Here is a 15,762-nt window from a genome sequence, read left to right as displayed (position 1 = left end):
ATTCACATGGTTTAATGCAGGCATAGGCAAACTCCGGCCCTCCAGATGTTTGGGACTACAATTCCCATCATCCCTGACCACTGGTCCTGTTAGCTAGGGATGATGGGAATTGTGGTCCCAAACATCTGGAGGGCTGGAGTTTGCCTATGCCTGGTTTAATGGATAAAAATAATTAGATCTGAACCAATTTATAGAAGGTGTACACCCTTCTCTCTCTTAAAAACAAATCCTTGTACAGACAGCAGAGACAAATGTGCAAATGGGATGGGACAGAATTATGAATGAAGTAGAGGAACATACATGTAATTGATGCATGACCATGCATGCACACATCGTGGCAACCTAGTAGTAGCGGAAAAAGGGGGCAAGAAGGTGGGGCAGTGCCGTAAGAGGGTGGAGCAAGTCTATGTGCACTTCACCATCCTGCATGATGACCTGGAAAGCTGCCTGTACATGAGAGATTGATAAACCAGAAACAGACTGATACATCTATCTCTAGATAGAAGTCTAGATGTTGTGTATACTAGCTGTCACCAACTAGCCTCCAAGTTCACCCACTGTTTCTCCTGAACTTTCCCTCTGGAGAGAAAAACCTGGAACCTGGATTATATTACCAACTGTCAAAGGACAGAAGTGACTACCGTGCACACACCAAGAGTTTAAATTGTTATAAGTTGCTTTGGAAGCCAATCTCTGATGAACTGAGGGATTCAAATGTAATAAAATAAATACCTGCAGCTACATATAATGCAAAACTTGTTCAAAATACAGTGTAGACACAACCTTAAAAGGTACTGTTCTCCCCTACCAGTCTAGAAAGCACTCTTATTTTTAAAGCTTAATGTACAGATAGTAGATAATTCCATTTGACTTTCTCTACCCAATGGACCAAGCCTCTGCTTACAAATGGTTGGACCAAAATAGGCCATACACTGCAATTTCGTGCAGGTGTGCCATCTATGCGGGGACATGGGGGCCAGCCCCCCATACTTTCAAGAAGGGGGGCAAAGTTTTGTTGCAATCCTCAAAAGGACGCACCAGGACCAAGATATTGTGTCCTTTTGTGGTTCCCCAGGGATGCAGCAGTGCAAAGCATCTTCCCCCTGTGTGTCCCTTTGATGAACACTAGAGCGCCTCCCCAGAAGGCGCACTGGCAATCTCTGCCAAGGACATGCAGGGTGAAGCATCTTTGCCCCTCGTGTCCCTTTCACAAAGGTAAGGCAGCTGGTAGTGGGTGGGGGATGGTGAGCTGAGTTGACCTGGCCAGGTTGCATGTGCAACAGGGGCCCCCAATGTTGGGCACAACTCGGCACCACTGACCTGGTATGAGATTTGAAGCATGAACCTTCTGTGATTCAGACAAAGCCCTCAGCTATGAGAACACACACTCTCTCTCTCTCTATATATATATATATATACTGTAGATTCCGGCGTATTAGGCGACTGGGCATATTAGACCCCCCAAATTGGCAGCTGCCAATTTGGGGGTTCGTCTTATAAACCCAGTCACCTGATACACTGGGCAGCTACGCGCTGGGAGGAAGCTTCCCAGCGAAGCCGACTTAGCATCGCTGGGCAGCTTCCTCCTGGCGCGGAGCCCGCTGCTCCTGCTTCTGAAGCAGCAGTGGGCGGGCTCTGCACCAAGAGAAAGCCACCCGGCACAGAGCGGAGTCCGCCGCCCACTGCTGCTGCTGCGGCAGCTTCTGAAGCAGCAGTGGGCAGGCTCCATACCCGGTGCATAAGACGACCCCCAACTTTTTAACCTCTTTTCCGGGGTTAAAAAGTAATCTTATACACCAGAATCTACGGTACACACACACACACACACACACACACACACACACACACACTTATTTAAAACAAACCCACTTACTCGCTGCAACTTGTAAATATCATAGATCTGCCTCAGGCCCTTCATCTCCTTCTGGATTTTCATTAAATCAGGGTACATTGTGATTGGAAGGTCAAATAGTTTTTCAGCATTTGCCAGTTCCTGACGATTTTTCTCATGCTTCTCCAGTTCTTTTTCAAAAACTACCATGAGCTCTAATCCTGCAGATGGCAATAGAGAATATATGGCATCAAGGGATGAGTAGTAGTCACCATATGTAGCACTCTTGGCTATAGACATCCCCATAGGTGAAATCTCTACAAGATCTGATCCACAACAGAAGCTCAGGTCAGATCTAACTGTGCTTTTTGCTTCTTGTACAAAACAAATTCTGGCCCAGAACACTTTCCCAGGAAATCTACCAGCAGATTCTCAATGAAAAGATCAGTAACGGGAAACAAGTTTCCCTATGAGAAAGTTTGGTCCCCATTACTGTCGTTCTCTTCCAATGGACAGATTCAAGCAAGCTCTGGGTGTTTTATTCTACAGTGCCCTCTAAGTTCACCTGAGGCCATAGTGAGTCCCAACAGAGACTTAGGATAATTTTTATTCAGTTCACACTTAAAGACATACTTACCTAATGCACAATTTCCAAAAGGAATATGCAAACCGAAACTCACATTTTCCTTGAAACTCACATTTTCAGAATTTTGCAATGCACTTTTCCACATGGGCAATGTGTACAAATTTAGCATAAAATGTGTGTAAGCATATTATTCTCAAATAAATGTATTAGGATAAAATTGCACTAAAATGTTGATAAATTTTAAGGAAGATAATTTTAACTAAAATTTGCAAATTGCTGTGGAAATGTCAGGAACTGAATTTAAGACTGGAAAAATAGAAACTGAAATTGACAGATTCACCCATCCCTAGTTTCAACCGGACACAACAGAGCTTTCCAGATCTCCATCATTGTCACCAGTCCATTCAGGATTAACATTTTATCTTTTGGTATTTTAGATATTCCACTATCCTCTAGATATTTTTGCATTTTATCTATAATGCCCTGTTTAGCTCAATATAATTATGTATAGAAACTCATAAATTGATCTCTTATTTCTTTAGGGTTTTCCACAAATCTACCTTCCTATATTAATTTTATTTATACAGGATTTTTCTTCTCTTTCCTTTATTTGCCATGCTAATAATTTTCCTGGTTTGTTAGCTTTTTCAAATTGTTTCTGTTTTAAATATTTAAGTTTCCACTCTACTTCTTGATTTATTATAACTGAAAACTGTTTACAATATTTTAGTATCCCATTTCACTATCTCTTTTCAAGGAGAATTTATTCTTTTTCTTTTCTTTTTATTTCTTGTAAAATTTCCTGCTTTTTCAACTCTCTTCTTTTTTTGGTATGCACCTTACTGAATTAAAAGAAAACCTTGCATTTTCACATTACTCGCACCCCATAATACCTTTAGAATTGTCTCCTGATTAAAACTAATTTCAAAATAATCCTTTTGTATTTCACCCCTTTTCTAATATTCCTTGATCATTTAATAAATTCTCATTTAATCTCCATCTCATTGGGAAATTTTGCCCTGTTCTTAATTCCACAATGATAGTTGCGATCTGATAATGTCTGAGGTAGAATTTCTACCTTCTTTACCTTAATATACAAATCTTTAGAAAGCCATACAGTGTCTATTTTGCTTGCAGTTATTCACACTCAAATAAAATGTGAACTGTCTGTACAGTAAGTGTTTTTCTCTCCACATATCAATTAGACTTAAATTGTCTGTCATCTGAAAAAAGGCCTTGGGTAGCTTCCATTCTTTTGTATCACTTTTTCTTATATTTCTAACCCATTCCAGGGAAGCTTCACCCATCAGGATTATCTTTTCATTCATATATTCAAACAGAATTTCTTCTAGTGTCTTATAAAAGTCATTTTTTTCTCATTTGGTACATATACACCTCTTAACAACATTTTTTTTTCTCCTAGTGATGTTATCTGAATTATCAGTATTCTTCCTTGCTTGTCTTTAAATAATTGCTTTGGATTCAGTTAAGGTTTTATATATATTACAACGCCTCTCTTTTTTGTTACATGAGAGGCTACAAAGTCCTTTCCCCATCTTTTATTAATCAAACTTCTATGTTTCTTCACAATGTGTGCTTCCTGGAAATAAATTATATCCAATTTATTACCACATTCAATCTTATTCCTTTTAGTTTTATTATTAAGCATAATATTCCAAGTTAACATTTTCAACGTCATCTTGTTCTTTATTTATCTCTCATCTCAACCTCTGTTGGTTATTCTTCTTCTTCCTATCTGGCTTTCAAAGCGAACATTCTTTCTCCTGCTTATTCTTTTCCATATTTTCTCCAAAATTTGTCTGCTTCAGTAGGGTCCTGATACCTTTGTTTTCTTCCTTTATATGTAAAAGATTCTCAACAAAAAGGGATTTTGTTGTATCTCAATGCACCTGTCAAATATTTATAATTTACTCTTTTTTTAAACCATCTCCGGGATTTCTTTCAGAATTACAGTGGTACCTCTGGTTACATACTTAATTCGTTCCGGAGGTCCGTTCTTAACCCGAAACTGTTCTTAACCTGAAGCACCACTTTAGCTAATGGGGGCCCCGCTGCTGCTGCGCGATTTCTGTTCTCATCCTGAAGCAAAGTTCTTAACCCGAGGTAATATTTCTGGTTTAGCAGAGTCTGTAACCTGAAGCATCTGTAACCTGAAGTGTATCCCGAGGTACCACTGTATTATTTTTTGCTCACTGATCTGGAAATTTTTCTAGTGGTGCATCTGTATTACTCTGTCCTTAATTCTCTTTGAATTAAAAAACGCCAAGCGGTCACCCAGCAGTTTTTTTCCCCTTTAGCATATCTAGATTTATGTGGGAAATTTTGTTCACTGCTGTGCTAATAATTTCTTCTTCCAGTTCAATCAGGTTAGCAAATTCTTCCATTATTTTTTCACTTAGTTCCACCGTTACATCCTCTGGATTTTGGTCTTGGAAGAATCCTTATATAACTTTGATTCCTAAACAAGACAGAGATCCTAAGCAGTTAGAAAATTATCGACCTATATTTTTACAATTATAAACCTTTTGCAGATATATTAACAAATAGGTTGAAAATGGTATTAAAAGAGGTAATCCATTATGATCAGGCCAGATTTTTTTCCAAGACAGATGAAGGACAATATTAGAAATATAATTGATATATTAGAATATAGTAGAAAATTTACAAGTGAGATATTAAAAACAAGCGGCTTTAATGATTTTAGACGTAGAGAAAGCATTTGAAAACACATAAGAAAGCACAGAGCACCTTGCCCTCCCCCCTTCCTTTCCCAGCTGTTGTAGAGATTTTCAAGCTTCAGAAAAACATTCAAATACCTTCAGTCTTTTGGTAGCTGACTGATTGCAGCCTATTAGCATATGTTAGTCCAGGAGTGCCTCTTGAGTAAAGCCAATTATCCAGATTAAGGAGAAACCTTCCACAAATCATGCCAGTAACAGAGGCTTCATCCATGGCAGGGACACACTCACAGGTCACTCCCATTCTGCCATTGAAGTTGGCAGACACAGGATTACATGGCACTGCAGGATACAGTCAACCCCCCAGGCCCCAATGGGGGGCATTGCGAGGATTTATGCCTTATAAATCCTCCTTCTCCTGCTTGAACTTCTTCAAAGCCCCCAGAGAGATACAAAGAACAGCCACCATTGATTTGTAAGCGTGGCCGGAAACCTGTGGTGTTTATATTCTCGTATAAGAAGGTCTGAAGAATTCCAGGCCACTGCAACATTATCCATTGTTTATTCCAGCTGCCTGATAAGAGGAGTACTAACTCACACACATTCTTACCTCTGTCAAGATTCTCACCAACAGAACCTGGTCCTTCAGTGATAAACCTCTGGTAAAAATCATCAATTTCCTTACTGTAGTTTGCAATCTGCTCCCTTGTGATCTAGAGGGAATATGAACCAAATTAGTTTAGCTCCTCTTCCAAATGCATTCATCCGATTCTACAATATACGTTAAAGGAACAGTACCTCAGTAAATGTCTTTTTGATGCTTCCAAGGCTGTGATCAACTGCTGCTGCATCATTAAAAAGTGTATCCCACATTAGCTTCATCTTTTCCACCAACTGCTGTTCTTCTTCTGTTGTCTAAAGCAAAATAATATTTCAATTTTTAAAAGTGTGTCTGAGGCTCCAGATCATGTCTAAATCTGCTAGCGTGCAGCCCAGCAGGATACCTGGGGAGTCACTCACAAGACATTCTGTTACTCTGACACTTCATACAAATGAATGGTTCTTCTAGGAGAACTGCTAGCAACAACCTGCCCTCTTAGAATCATAGAAGGGACCCTGAGGGTCATCTAGTGCAACGCCCTGCAATGCGGGAAGATTTCACCCAATGTGAAAACCCACAACCCTGAGACTAAGAGTCTCGTGCTCTACCAACTCACTTATCCTCAAGGTCTCTATCTGCAACAGCCCTCTAAATTTCCAACAAGCCAATCCATGTTGGTATTACAGAACACACAAACCAATCTGTATTCTGCCATCCTACTTTCAAGAGCTCCCTGCATTTTGATTCCTTTTGCCATGCTAGATTTCTCAGATCCACTGCACTGCAAAGTCACTTAAACAACACAGTTGGATGCCAGAAAAACCAAAACCTTTTATAACACTTTACTTAGCAAAAGCAGTGTCTAATTTAAGGAGAAATGAACAAAGAGATTTTGTTTTTCTTAGTTTGAGCCTTAGTTCAGGTCTTTAACACTAATAGAATGAATCTTTAAGTTACTAACTGAATGATCTTTGCTGTTGCACTTCTAACATGCAGTACCAGCTTTGTTTATTGAGGTGGCTCTAGCACTGTTCCATCAACATTCTTGTTGCACCTTAGCCTGGAATAGCTGAGTTGGGAAAGAATCACATGACCTAGAACCAAGTCAAGCAAATCCTAATTGAAGTAGCTCATGAGTTAAAGTTGTAGACTAAACTACTAGACGTTACAAATTTGAAGGCTGCAAATATGAGCAGAACTTAAGTGAGGCGGACAGAAAGGGGTTGTTTAACCCTTCTCTCCCTGGCTATGTCTTCACACTCCCAAGTCATTGCACATGCAAGTAGAAAAGCAGGCTATTACACATTGCAGGGTCTACACTGTGACCCTGCAATTCATCATCTTGCCCATTTTGTTCATGTGCACCAATACTAAGTCAGATTATTTGTCCATCCCATCTCGCACTGCCTACTATGACTAGCAGCAACATTCCAGGAGAAAAGGGTCTTGATCATCTCCCTCTTTAAACCAGTGATGCCAGTGACTGAACCTGCTACTTTCTGCATGCAAAGCTGACACTTCACCACTGAGCCCATTCCCATAATAATTTACTGTCATATAAATCAGCACAGATTCCCTAAGAACAGGCTTCCTCAAACTCAGCCTACAACTCCCATGATCCCTAGCTAGCAGGACCAGTGGTCAGGGATGATGGAAATTGTAGTCTCAAAACATCTAGAGGGCTGAATTTGAGGAAGCCTGTCTAAGAATGATCCCAGATTTGCCAAACTCTGAGGTCCAGTGTATGACCCAGAGCTGGTCCTTCAACAATTCCCTGATTGTCTGTGACTCATTAGGTCTGGGGACATGAGACTTTAAAAAAAGTCCCATCCTCCCAGTCCAACAAATGGAAACTATAGAGCAAACTTATCTTGAGATTCTGTAGCACTTATCACAAATGCTGCAGCATTTCACTTACAGGAATATTATACATTTCAAGGGTACGGTATCGCTCACGAATATCCAAGTATTTAAGTTCCACTTCTAGAGACATATCTTTGATCTCGGCAATTGTGCCCAAGACGAATTTGAGATCTTCCAGGGTACTGGGAGTTGTCTTAAGGTTATGCGATAATCTCTGGGGAGAATGGTTCATTAAAAAAGAAAGAAAGAAAGAAAGAAAGAAAGAAAGAAAGAAAGAAAGATTTAGCTGAAAATACTTTCAGTAATTCATCAGTATCATTAACTAAGCAATGATTTGTTCATGAAAAATACAATTATAGATCCTCAGGCTCTTGCAGCAAACTATATTATGCAAGAATATGAAAATGAAGTAGCTTGGGGTTGCAAAAATAACGAGTATAACAAATATTTGTTTGTTATATAAGTGGCAGGCAGTGGATTGCAACAATTTATGCACCCCCATGGTTGAGAAATCAAGCCAGCTTCAATCAGGGCTACATCAATCCCAGTTGAATGACCTCTGCAAAGGGTGAAACGGGGATTGCAACCTTGCTCCTGTTTCTTGATCTCGTCAGCTTTCGATACCATGGCATCCTCCTGGACCAGCTTCAGGGAATGAGAATTTGGGGCACTATTTTTGGGTGGTTCCGGTCCTACATTTGGGACTAAGTCCAGACAGTAGCATTGGCAGCTACTTATCTTATTCCCAATGCTATTTAGTATCTATCTGAAGCCACTGGAAGCAGTCATCAGGAGATTCAGGGTGAGGTACCATCAGTATGCTGATAACACATAGCTTTTTTTCTTCATAACACCTGAATCAGGAGAGGCCCTACAGTCTCTGGGGCAGTGTTTAGATGCAGTGGTAAGGTGGTGAGCCACTTCCCCACATGTCCTCCAGCCTCCTGCTGGCCCCAGAGCTTCAATTCTAGCTGTGGATATTTTTGGATACAGTATTTTTGGTATGGATTGAAGAGAGAGCACGTGCTGTCTTTCCTCTTCTATGGCCTTGGATTCGCTATTTTTCCCTTATGTTATTTTACTGAAAAAAGGCAGTGGGGAATGTGCTGCACAGTCAGAAAAAGTGTGAACATTTTTGGAGTATCTGAGAGATGGTACAAAGATGACAGAGACTAATAAAATATGGGAACTTTTGAAGAAAGAACATAGAAATGTTTTAGGGAGACGGAAAGGGTTAACAAGAGAAGGAACTGCTTGCCTGTGGAGCCATGGTACAATTTAAAGCAAACTTTCAGAAGAACAAACTATCCCCTTCAAGTACTCCTCCTTGCCCAAATGAAAGAAGAGTGGACTTAACACGCCAACAAATTATAGAAAATTATCGAAGCTTCGCTACATCCTTCTGTATCCATTCCCCCATCCACCCGACCATATTCTGCAGACTTAACTGGGCAGTAGCACTGATAAGGGCATTTTACAGCCTTTGGCCTTTCAGATGTGGCTCCCGCCATCCCTGAGCACTGGCCACGGTGGTCGTGGCTGATGGGAAGTGGGCGTCCAAGAACCTCTGGATGACCACTGCTTAACTACCCCTGATAAAAATGATTCATTGCCAGTCAAATAGTTTCTTACTTCAATATGTTCTTGGAGTTCGTAAAGTGCCTCTTTGGCTGATTCGTTGAGCAGTTTCCCGAGTGAAGCCATCCAGCCTTTAGCAGTTTCTTGCACCGTAGAAGCCAAAGGCTCGAGCTGAAGGCGAATGCACTGCTCGTCTTTAACCATGGGCTGCTGCATCACTTCTTGGGCTACCTTCAGGTAGAACTGCAACTTGTCGTCAAAGACGACACAGGCTGGCTTTTTGGCAGCAAACTTTTCCATCACAATGGCCTTGTCTAACTTCCACAGAGGGCGGTACCTCTTCCACCGGTTCAGGTATTTTGTGAGCGAGCCCAGAAGCTTGTGCATGTTCTGAGAGATGAGGATGGCCTGCTCAATGATTAAAGGGTTCTGGGAGATATCGCTAAAGAAACTAAAGATGATGGGCTCGTCGTCACCAGTTTGCTGTGGTGGACAATCAATGCAGGTGCCATGCATCCAGCGAACAAAATGCTGCATTGAAGACAAAAGACCTTATTGGGTATCAGGTTTTGCATCAGCAAGGGGAGGGGGTGCTATCATGGAGATCAGTTGCATTTGCATCAGTGATGCCAGCATAGCAATATGAGAAGACAGAGGTCTTTGCTAGACGCCCATAACTCAAGGCCCTTCCTGCTCTCTCAATACAGTGGTACCTCAGGTTACATATGCTTCAGGTTACATAGGCTTCAGGTTACAGACTCCGCTACCCCAGAAATAGTCCCTCGGGTTAAGAACTTTGCTTCAGGATGAGAACAGAAATCATGCTCCGGCGGCGCAGCGGCTGCAGCAGGAGGCCCCATTAGCTAAAGTAGAGCTTCAGGTTAAGAACAGTTTCAGGTTAAGAACGGACCTCCGGAACGAATTAAGTACTTAACCCAAGGCATCACTGTACATCCCATTCTGTTTTCCTTACCCTTCAGGGTTTGCATAGCCACTCCTGAATTTCTACTCCTTCCTTTCAACTCTCTTGCCAACACCTCTCTTATCAAACTACTGTCCTGTGCTCTTCTTCCCCCTCCCTCATGCTCCTTTTTCTTTGTCACTGTTATGAGATCATATAACTTTGTTGATCCTCCTGGTCCCTCCTCGGGATTTCTCCTCCTTCCAGGTCACTTAACTCCATTTCTATCAATCCCTTGATGATGTCCTGCTCCAATGGAGCCAGCCTTAATGCAGTATTTCAAAGCATTGATTTGAACAGTGGGTCATTCATTTGCTGAACACTTATGAGTGATCCTTCCCTCACCAGTTCATACTCAAACTTATTATTGGCCTAATGAGTAGAAGTGTAGCCAGGAAGATTATTTTCTCTTAAAGGGACAGGTTGCACAAGTAACAGACTGAGGATCCCACTACTAAAACACTTATATTTTTAACTAGGAGGCTGGATTATACATCATACAAAAATCAGGCTACATCATTTCACTGACTTCTTCTGATCTGTAAATCTGTATCTTGATGAAATATACCTAATTGAACCATGCATATTTAATTTTAATGCCCCTAAATCATTGTAGGTAGCATGGTATTCTACTGTCTTGTTACATAAATCAAAGAAAAGGAAATTCACCTAGACCTCATTGCAAATTGACACAGAATACTCACTTTAGTAACTTCCACACAATCTCGAATGCATTGTACACACATTTTTTCAATTTCAGGAGCATTTGGCTGGAGGATGATTTCAGGAGCCGATAAAATTGTTTCTGCTTGAAAGAGAGGGGTATTCCCCATCACAGCGGCATTGAAAGACTGCAAATTCCTGCAAATAGAAACAGAACATTGGCACTTATCATTGATGTTCCTTCCAGGAAATGTGCATGATGTGTCCAGTAAAGAGCGGGTTAATATCCCCCACCACCTAAGCCAAGAAGCATCTCGTGACACAGCTTTGTAGACTATGCTCAGTTCAAAAGCCCCTGACACAGTTCCAACAGGAGCTGAGTCAGCCCCAGAGTACGACATGTGTAGAAGAACAAAAGGAATGTGAAGGGCAAAGCCCCTTCCAAGCAGTCCTGATAAAAATGAACATGAAGAACATCCTATGGCAAACTGCAGGAGTGTCCCTGAGGACTCCTTGGAAAGAACATGCATAAGAACTGCACAATATTCCTTTCCCAATTGGCATGCGGTAAAGAGCAGAATTTGACTCAGCTAACCAAAGGAGATAATTATCTAGGAAAGATAAAACAGGGAAATAGCAGGAGATCTGACCTAGGAAAAGGAACTGGGGCAGGGATTCAGGAGTTGAGCCTAGTCGGCAAAGCTGTGTCATATGAACAGGCTTTGCCTAAGTGGTGGGTGATGCTAACCTACTCTTTACTGGGTGTCTCCTGCACACCAACCAGGGAAAGATGAATGAAAGTTGCACTCAGAGAGCAAACAACTAGACAGAAGAGGGAGAAATATATTCAAACAGACTTACTTGAGAACCAGGGTCGTCAAGCTCTGGTAAACTTTCTTTTCCCAAAAGGCGTAATAATGAACCAGTCTGGAGGCCTTGCCAGTGTTTGTGTTCACAATAAGCCCCTCCATTTTGGTTAGCAGGGGCCCAATGGAAACGTACTTGTGTACCATGTGTTCAACATCCCTGGATCTTTCATGCTTAATGTATTCAAAGTATTCTTTCGCCCCTGCCAAGGTGGGTAGCAAAAGTAAGATTTGTCAGTTGCTAACAAATGTACAAGATAATATGCTGGGATTCTCCTTGAAAAATTCACTCCACATGAAGAGTTATTTGGAATTCATGCAAGTTACAGCTTCAGTACCAGGGCTAACTCTTTAGACTTTCTTAGGTGCCCGTTAACACAATGTGTGGGTAAAAGAATATCTAGAGGAGCCACTGGAATACCAGCTTTCATTTTCAAGGTTTCTTCATAACTTGTCCTCAAGCACATGGATAATCAAACAACCTTAAGCAATGTTTATGAGGACAGTAACTTCACATAACTAAAAAAACACACATAACAGTGTTTAAACCTGAGCTGTTCAATGTAGGAGGAAGAAAGGGGTGCGCAATCTCCTTTTCAAAAACAAATAGTGTTAACACCAGTACTGCTTGTGCATGCAAACGCTACAAGGAGTCTGTGCCTCTCAATTCTTTCCTAGGGAGCCTTTACCTAGTGCAGAGAGAATGGCAACATGCACAATAAAAAGCAATGACAAGGAAGCTCTGGGATATCCCAAAATCAATGAAGAAATGGAAACAGCAGCATATTATATACACACCTATACACGCATACAAATAGCAAACTCAAGTGCAGAGTTATGGTGGGTATGTAGCTGAAATGGGACTACAGAGAAACAAGAGGGAGATATTAGCAAACTAAGAGGTACTCCAAAGTTTGCAGAAGTAGAAAAAAAACCACACCTAAGGCCAACTCCCTCTGAAACAGTCCAATGAAGACTAAACATGTTCAGTAGCCACAGTACCAGTTGGAGAGGGGTGGGAGAAAGAAAGAAAAGGGTAGGGAGAGTAAAATGGAATGTCTTGAAGGAAAACACAACTAGTTGGAACACTGAACCATTGTATGCTTTTATAATTTTAATGTGCACTGCTTAGAGATTTCAGAAATAAGTAATATATAAATAAATCTTAAATATTGTTTTTTAAAAACAATATTTGGAACAATTTCCTGAATAGCCCCTAGAGAAGCAGGAAACACTGTTTGCTTCATGTTCATGTGAACATGGCCTTCAAGGACTGCTTCAAGCCATTTTCTTCACGAAGAAAAGGTGTGTACATGGTAGCATACAGAGTGCACTGCAGACTTTTGTTTTTACTTTAAATCCATTATCAAGCAGCAGAAACAAATCACATCAAATCACATTTCACACCTTATTACGTAAATACTGTTCCTACATGGAGACTGAATTTATCTACCTGAAACCTAGACTATCTGCACCACACCAATGACTGTACAAGGCCTAGAATCAGCAAAAACAGACAGGCTTACCAGGAAGATAATCTTCAAATTTGGAAGCCGGGCTTTTGAACAAATTGGTGGATTCTATTAACAAAAGCTTATTAGACATGTCTTCAGCATTCTTGTGAATTTGATGGACAAGTGACTCAAACTTCCCAATGGACTGGGTACATCGCACAATGTAGTCACCAATACCTTTGAAACAAAAGGGAGTCCAGATCATTATTGTGTCTTTAGTCCACACCCAGTATGCAGGTATGTATGTATTATTTATTAGTTTATATACTGCTTATAAAGGACGCGGGTGGCGCTGTGGGTAAAACCTCAGTGCCTAGGACTTGCTGATCGTATGATCGGCGGTTCGAATCCCCGTGGTGGGGTGAGCTCCCGTCTTTCGGTCCCAGCTCCTGCCCACCTAGCAGTTCGAAAGCACCCCTAAGTGCAAGTAGATAAATAGGTACCGCTTTATAGCGCGAAGGTAAACGGCGTTTCCGTGTGCTGCGCTGGTACTGGCTCGCCAGAGCAGCTTCGTTACGCTGGCCACGTGACCCGGAAGTGTCTCCAGACAGCGCAGGCCCCCGGCCTCTTAAGTGAGATGGGCGCACAACCCTAGAGTCGGACACGACTGGCCCGTACGGGCAGGGGTACCTTTACCTTATACTGCTTATATGCCAACATGGCTTCTAAGCTGTTTACAACTATAAAATCAATACATAATTAAAATACATGATACCATATCCATTGGGCATTAAAACATCCTTAGTTAAATTATGTGATACAACATTTAAAAGACAGGTTGAACAATAGAATCAGAAGTTCAGTCCAGGAGAATGCTTGCCTAAGCAAGTGTGTCTTCAGGAGCCTTATGTATGCAATGCATTCAAAATATGTCTCTCATGGCTTTCCATTAGCAAGTCCTCAAGGATGTCAACAAAAAACAGCAGAAAAATCCAAAATATTGTATCAGTGATAGCAATCCAATACATTTGACTGAAACTAATCGAAGGAAGGATTGAAAAACACACACATAATATCTTAAGTGCTGGAGTGAACAAAACCATTCTGAGACCTACATTAAGACAGAGCTTTCCAAACTTTTCATGTTGGTGACACACTTTTTAGACATGCTGCATTTCACAGTGCAGTAATTCAGTTTTACTAGCAAACTGGAGGTTAACTAACTCCTTTCCAGCCCTGGGAGGAGTACGGGGAGCATTTGCACGACACACCTACATACTGCAGCTGACACACTAACATGTTGCGACACACAGTTTGGAAAGCTCTGCTCTAAGATATAGCAAAGTTGGCACCAGTATAAATAGTTCTTCGGAGGGACAGCTACAAATTACAAGTAAGGAGATTCTGACTAAACATATGGAAAAACTTTCTGACAGTAAGAGCTGTTCGACAGTGAAACAGTCTCCCTTTGAAGGCTGTGGACTCTCCTTCCTTGGAGGTTTTTAAGCAGAGGTTGGATGGCCATCTGTCATGGATGCTTTAGCCGAGATTCCTGCATTGCAGGGGGTTGTACTAGATGACCCCAGGGTCCCTTCCAACTCTACCATTCTATGATTCTATGGACTTCTACTCCCATCATCCCAGACCACTGGCCAAGATGGCTGGGACTGAGGAGAGCTGGGAGTCCAATAGCATCAGGCGGGCCACGATACCCATTCTTTTTTAAGAAGAACTAAAAATGTGTTATTGTTTCTTTATTTACTATACAACAAGGTACTGCTTATACCCATGAACCTTACTTAGATACCTATTTGGACATACAGACAGCCTTTATTCATTTATATGTTTAACTCAGGATTGATGGAATGTTTTTATTGTTAATGGCAGCTGATGGTACTTTTTTCCTCTGTTATATTTAAAAAGAAAAGAAAAAAGAATAATTACTATATATCTCAGATAAAACCCAAGTGTTAGGTTGTTCTCTTTATAGGATGGAATGACAAAAGGAAAAAGATGTCAGGTTCTAGCAAATTTTAACTGATAATTATTGCCTTAAAGTTGTTTTACAAGGGAAAATGTACTACCTAATGAGTTCCAGTTGAGCCTCTTGTAACCAGATCTGAAAACTCGCCAAAGTTCTTGTATCTGTTCATCCAGAAGCTGGGTCTCTGCTTCATTCAGTGTTCCTATTAATGCATGATAGCGATCCAACATCTGTTTTATGCCATCAGTGTATCTAAAGAAAGAGGCACAAGGAAACTGTTAAGAACTGCTTCATTCAGGCATCACCTCATCTTAAGATACTTGACAATGACACATTTGAGTGGTTACAGGTGTGCCAATTTCACATCACTTTGTCTCCAAAAGACAGATTTCTACACACTTTGAGAAATCAGCACGCATCAAAGTGTCTAAAAATGGGTAACATCTGAAAGAACAGTCTTAAAGCCATCAAAATAAGCCTAATGTCAGCTCCCAGTGACTCTGCTGTAGATATTGCCTTTTTGGATATAGGGCAGTAGAAGTCTGCCTCAGGAACCCTGAACACCTTACGCAACGGTGCAATCTGAAAAAGCATCCCATGGGTCATGCAAAGAATGAGAACCTTTGTTGCTGAGACCAGAAAGACAGGAACAAAAGAAGCAGGAGAGCTCAAAGGT

At 41.1% G+C, this 15,762-nt stretch overlaps 1 protein-coding gene across 2 annotated transcripts in view; it reads right to left on the bottom strand.

Moving 5' to 3' along the window:
* The window catches only part of DNAH10 (dynein axonemal heavy chain 10), a gene marked incomplete at its 5' end in the record, with an annotated part of 126,838 nt that overhangs the window by 87,492 nt on the left and 23,584 nt on the right, over positions 1-15,762 (bottom strand). For both annotated transcript variants that reach the window (XM_082203725.1, XM_082203726.1), the window contains 9 exons: positions 1,874-2,052; positions 5,727-5,829; positions 5,915-6,031; positions 7,636-7,794; positions 9,213-9,689; positions 10,824-10,980; positions 11,644-11,851; positions 13,175-13,339; positions 15,187-15,338. In XM_082203725.1, coding sequence (XP_082059851.1) covers positions 1,874-2,052; positions 5,727-5,829; positions 5,915-6,031; positions 7,636-7,794; positions 9,213-9,689; positions 10,824-10,980; positions 11,644-11,851; positions 13,175-13,339; positions 15,187-15,338 — 1,717 coding nt within the window. The remainder of the gene's footprint in view (positions 1-1,873; positions 2,053-5,726; positions 5,830-5,914; positions 6,032-7,635; positions 7,795-9,212; positions 9,690-10,823; positions 10,981-11,643; positions 11,852-13,174; positions 13,340-15,186; positions 15,339-15,762) is intronic.

Source organism: Podarcis vaucheri, assembly GCF_965113315.1.
Source record: "Podarcis vaucheri genome assembly, chromosome: 16".
Taxonomy (NCBI): Eukaryota; Metazoa; Chordata; class Lepidosauria; order Squamata; family Lacertidae; genus Podarcis; species Podarcis vaucheri.
This window is presented reverse-complemented; position numbering and strand designations above follow the sequence as displayed.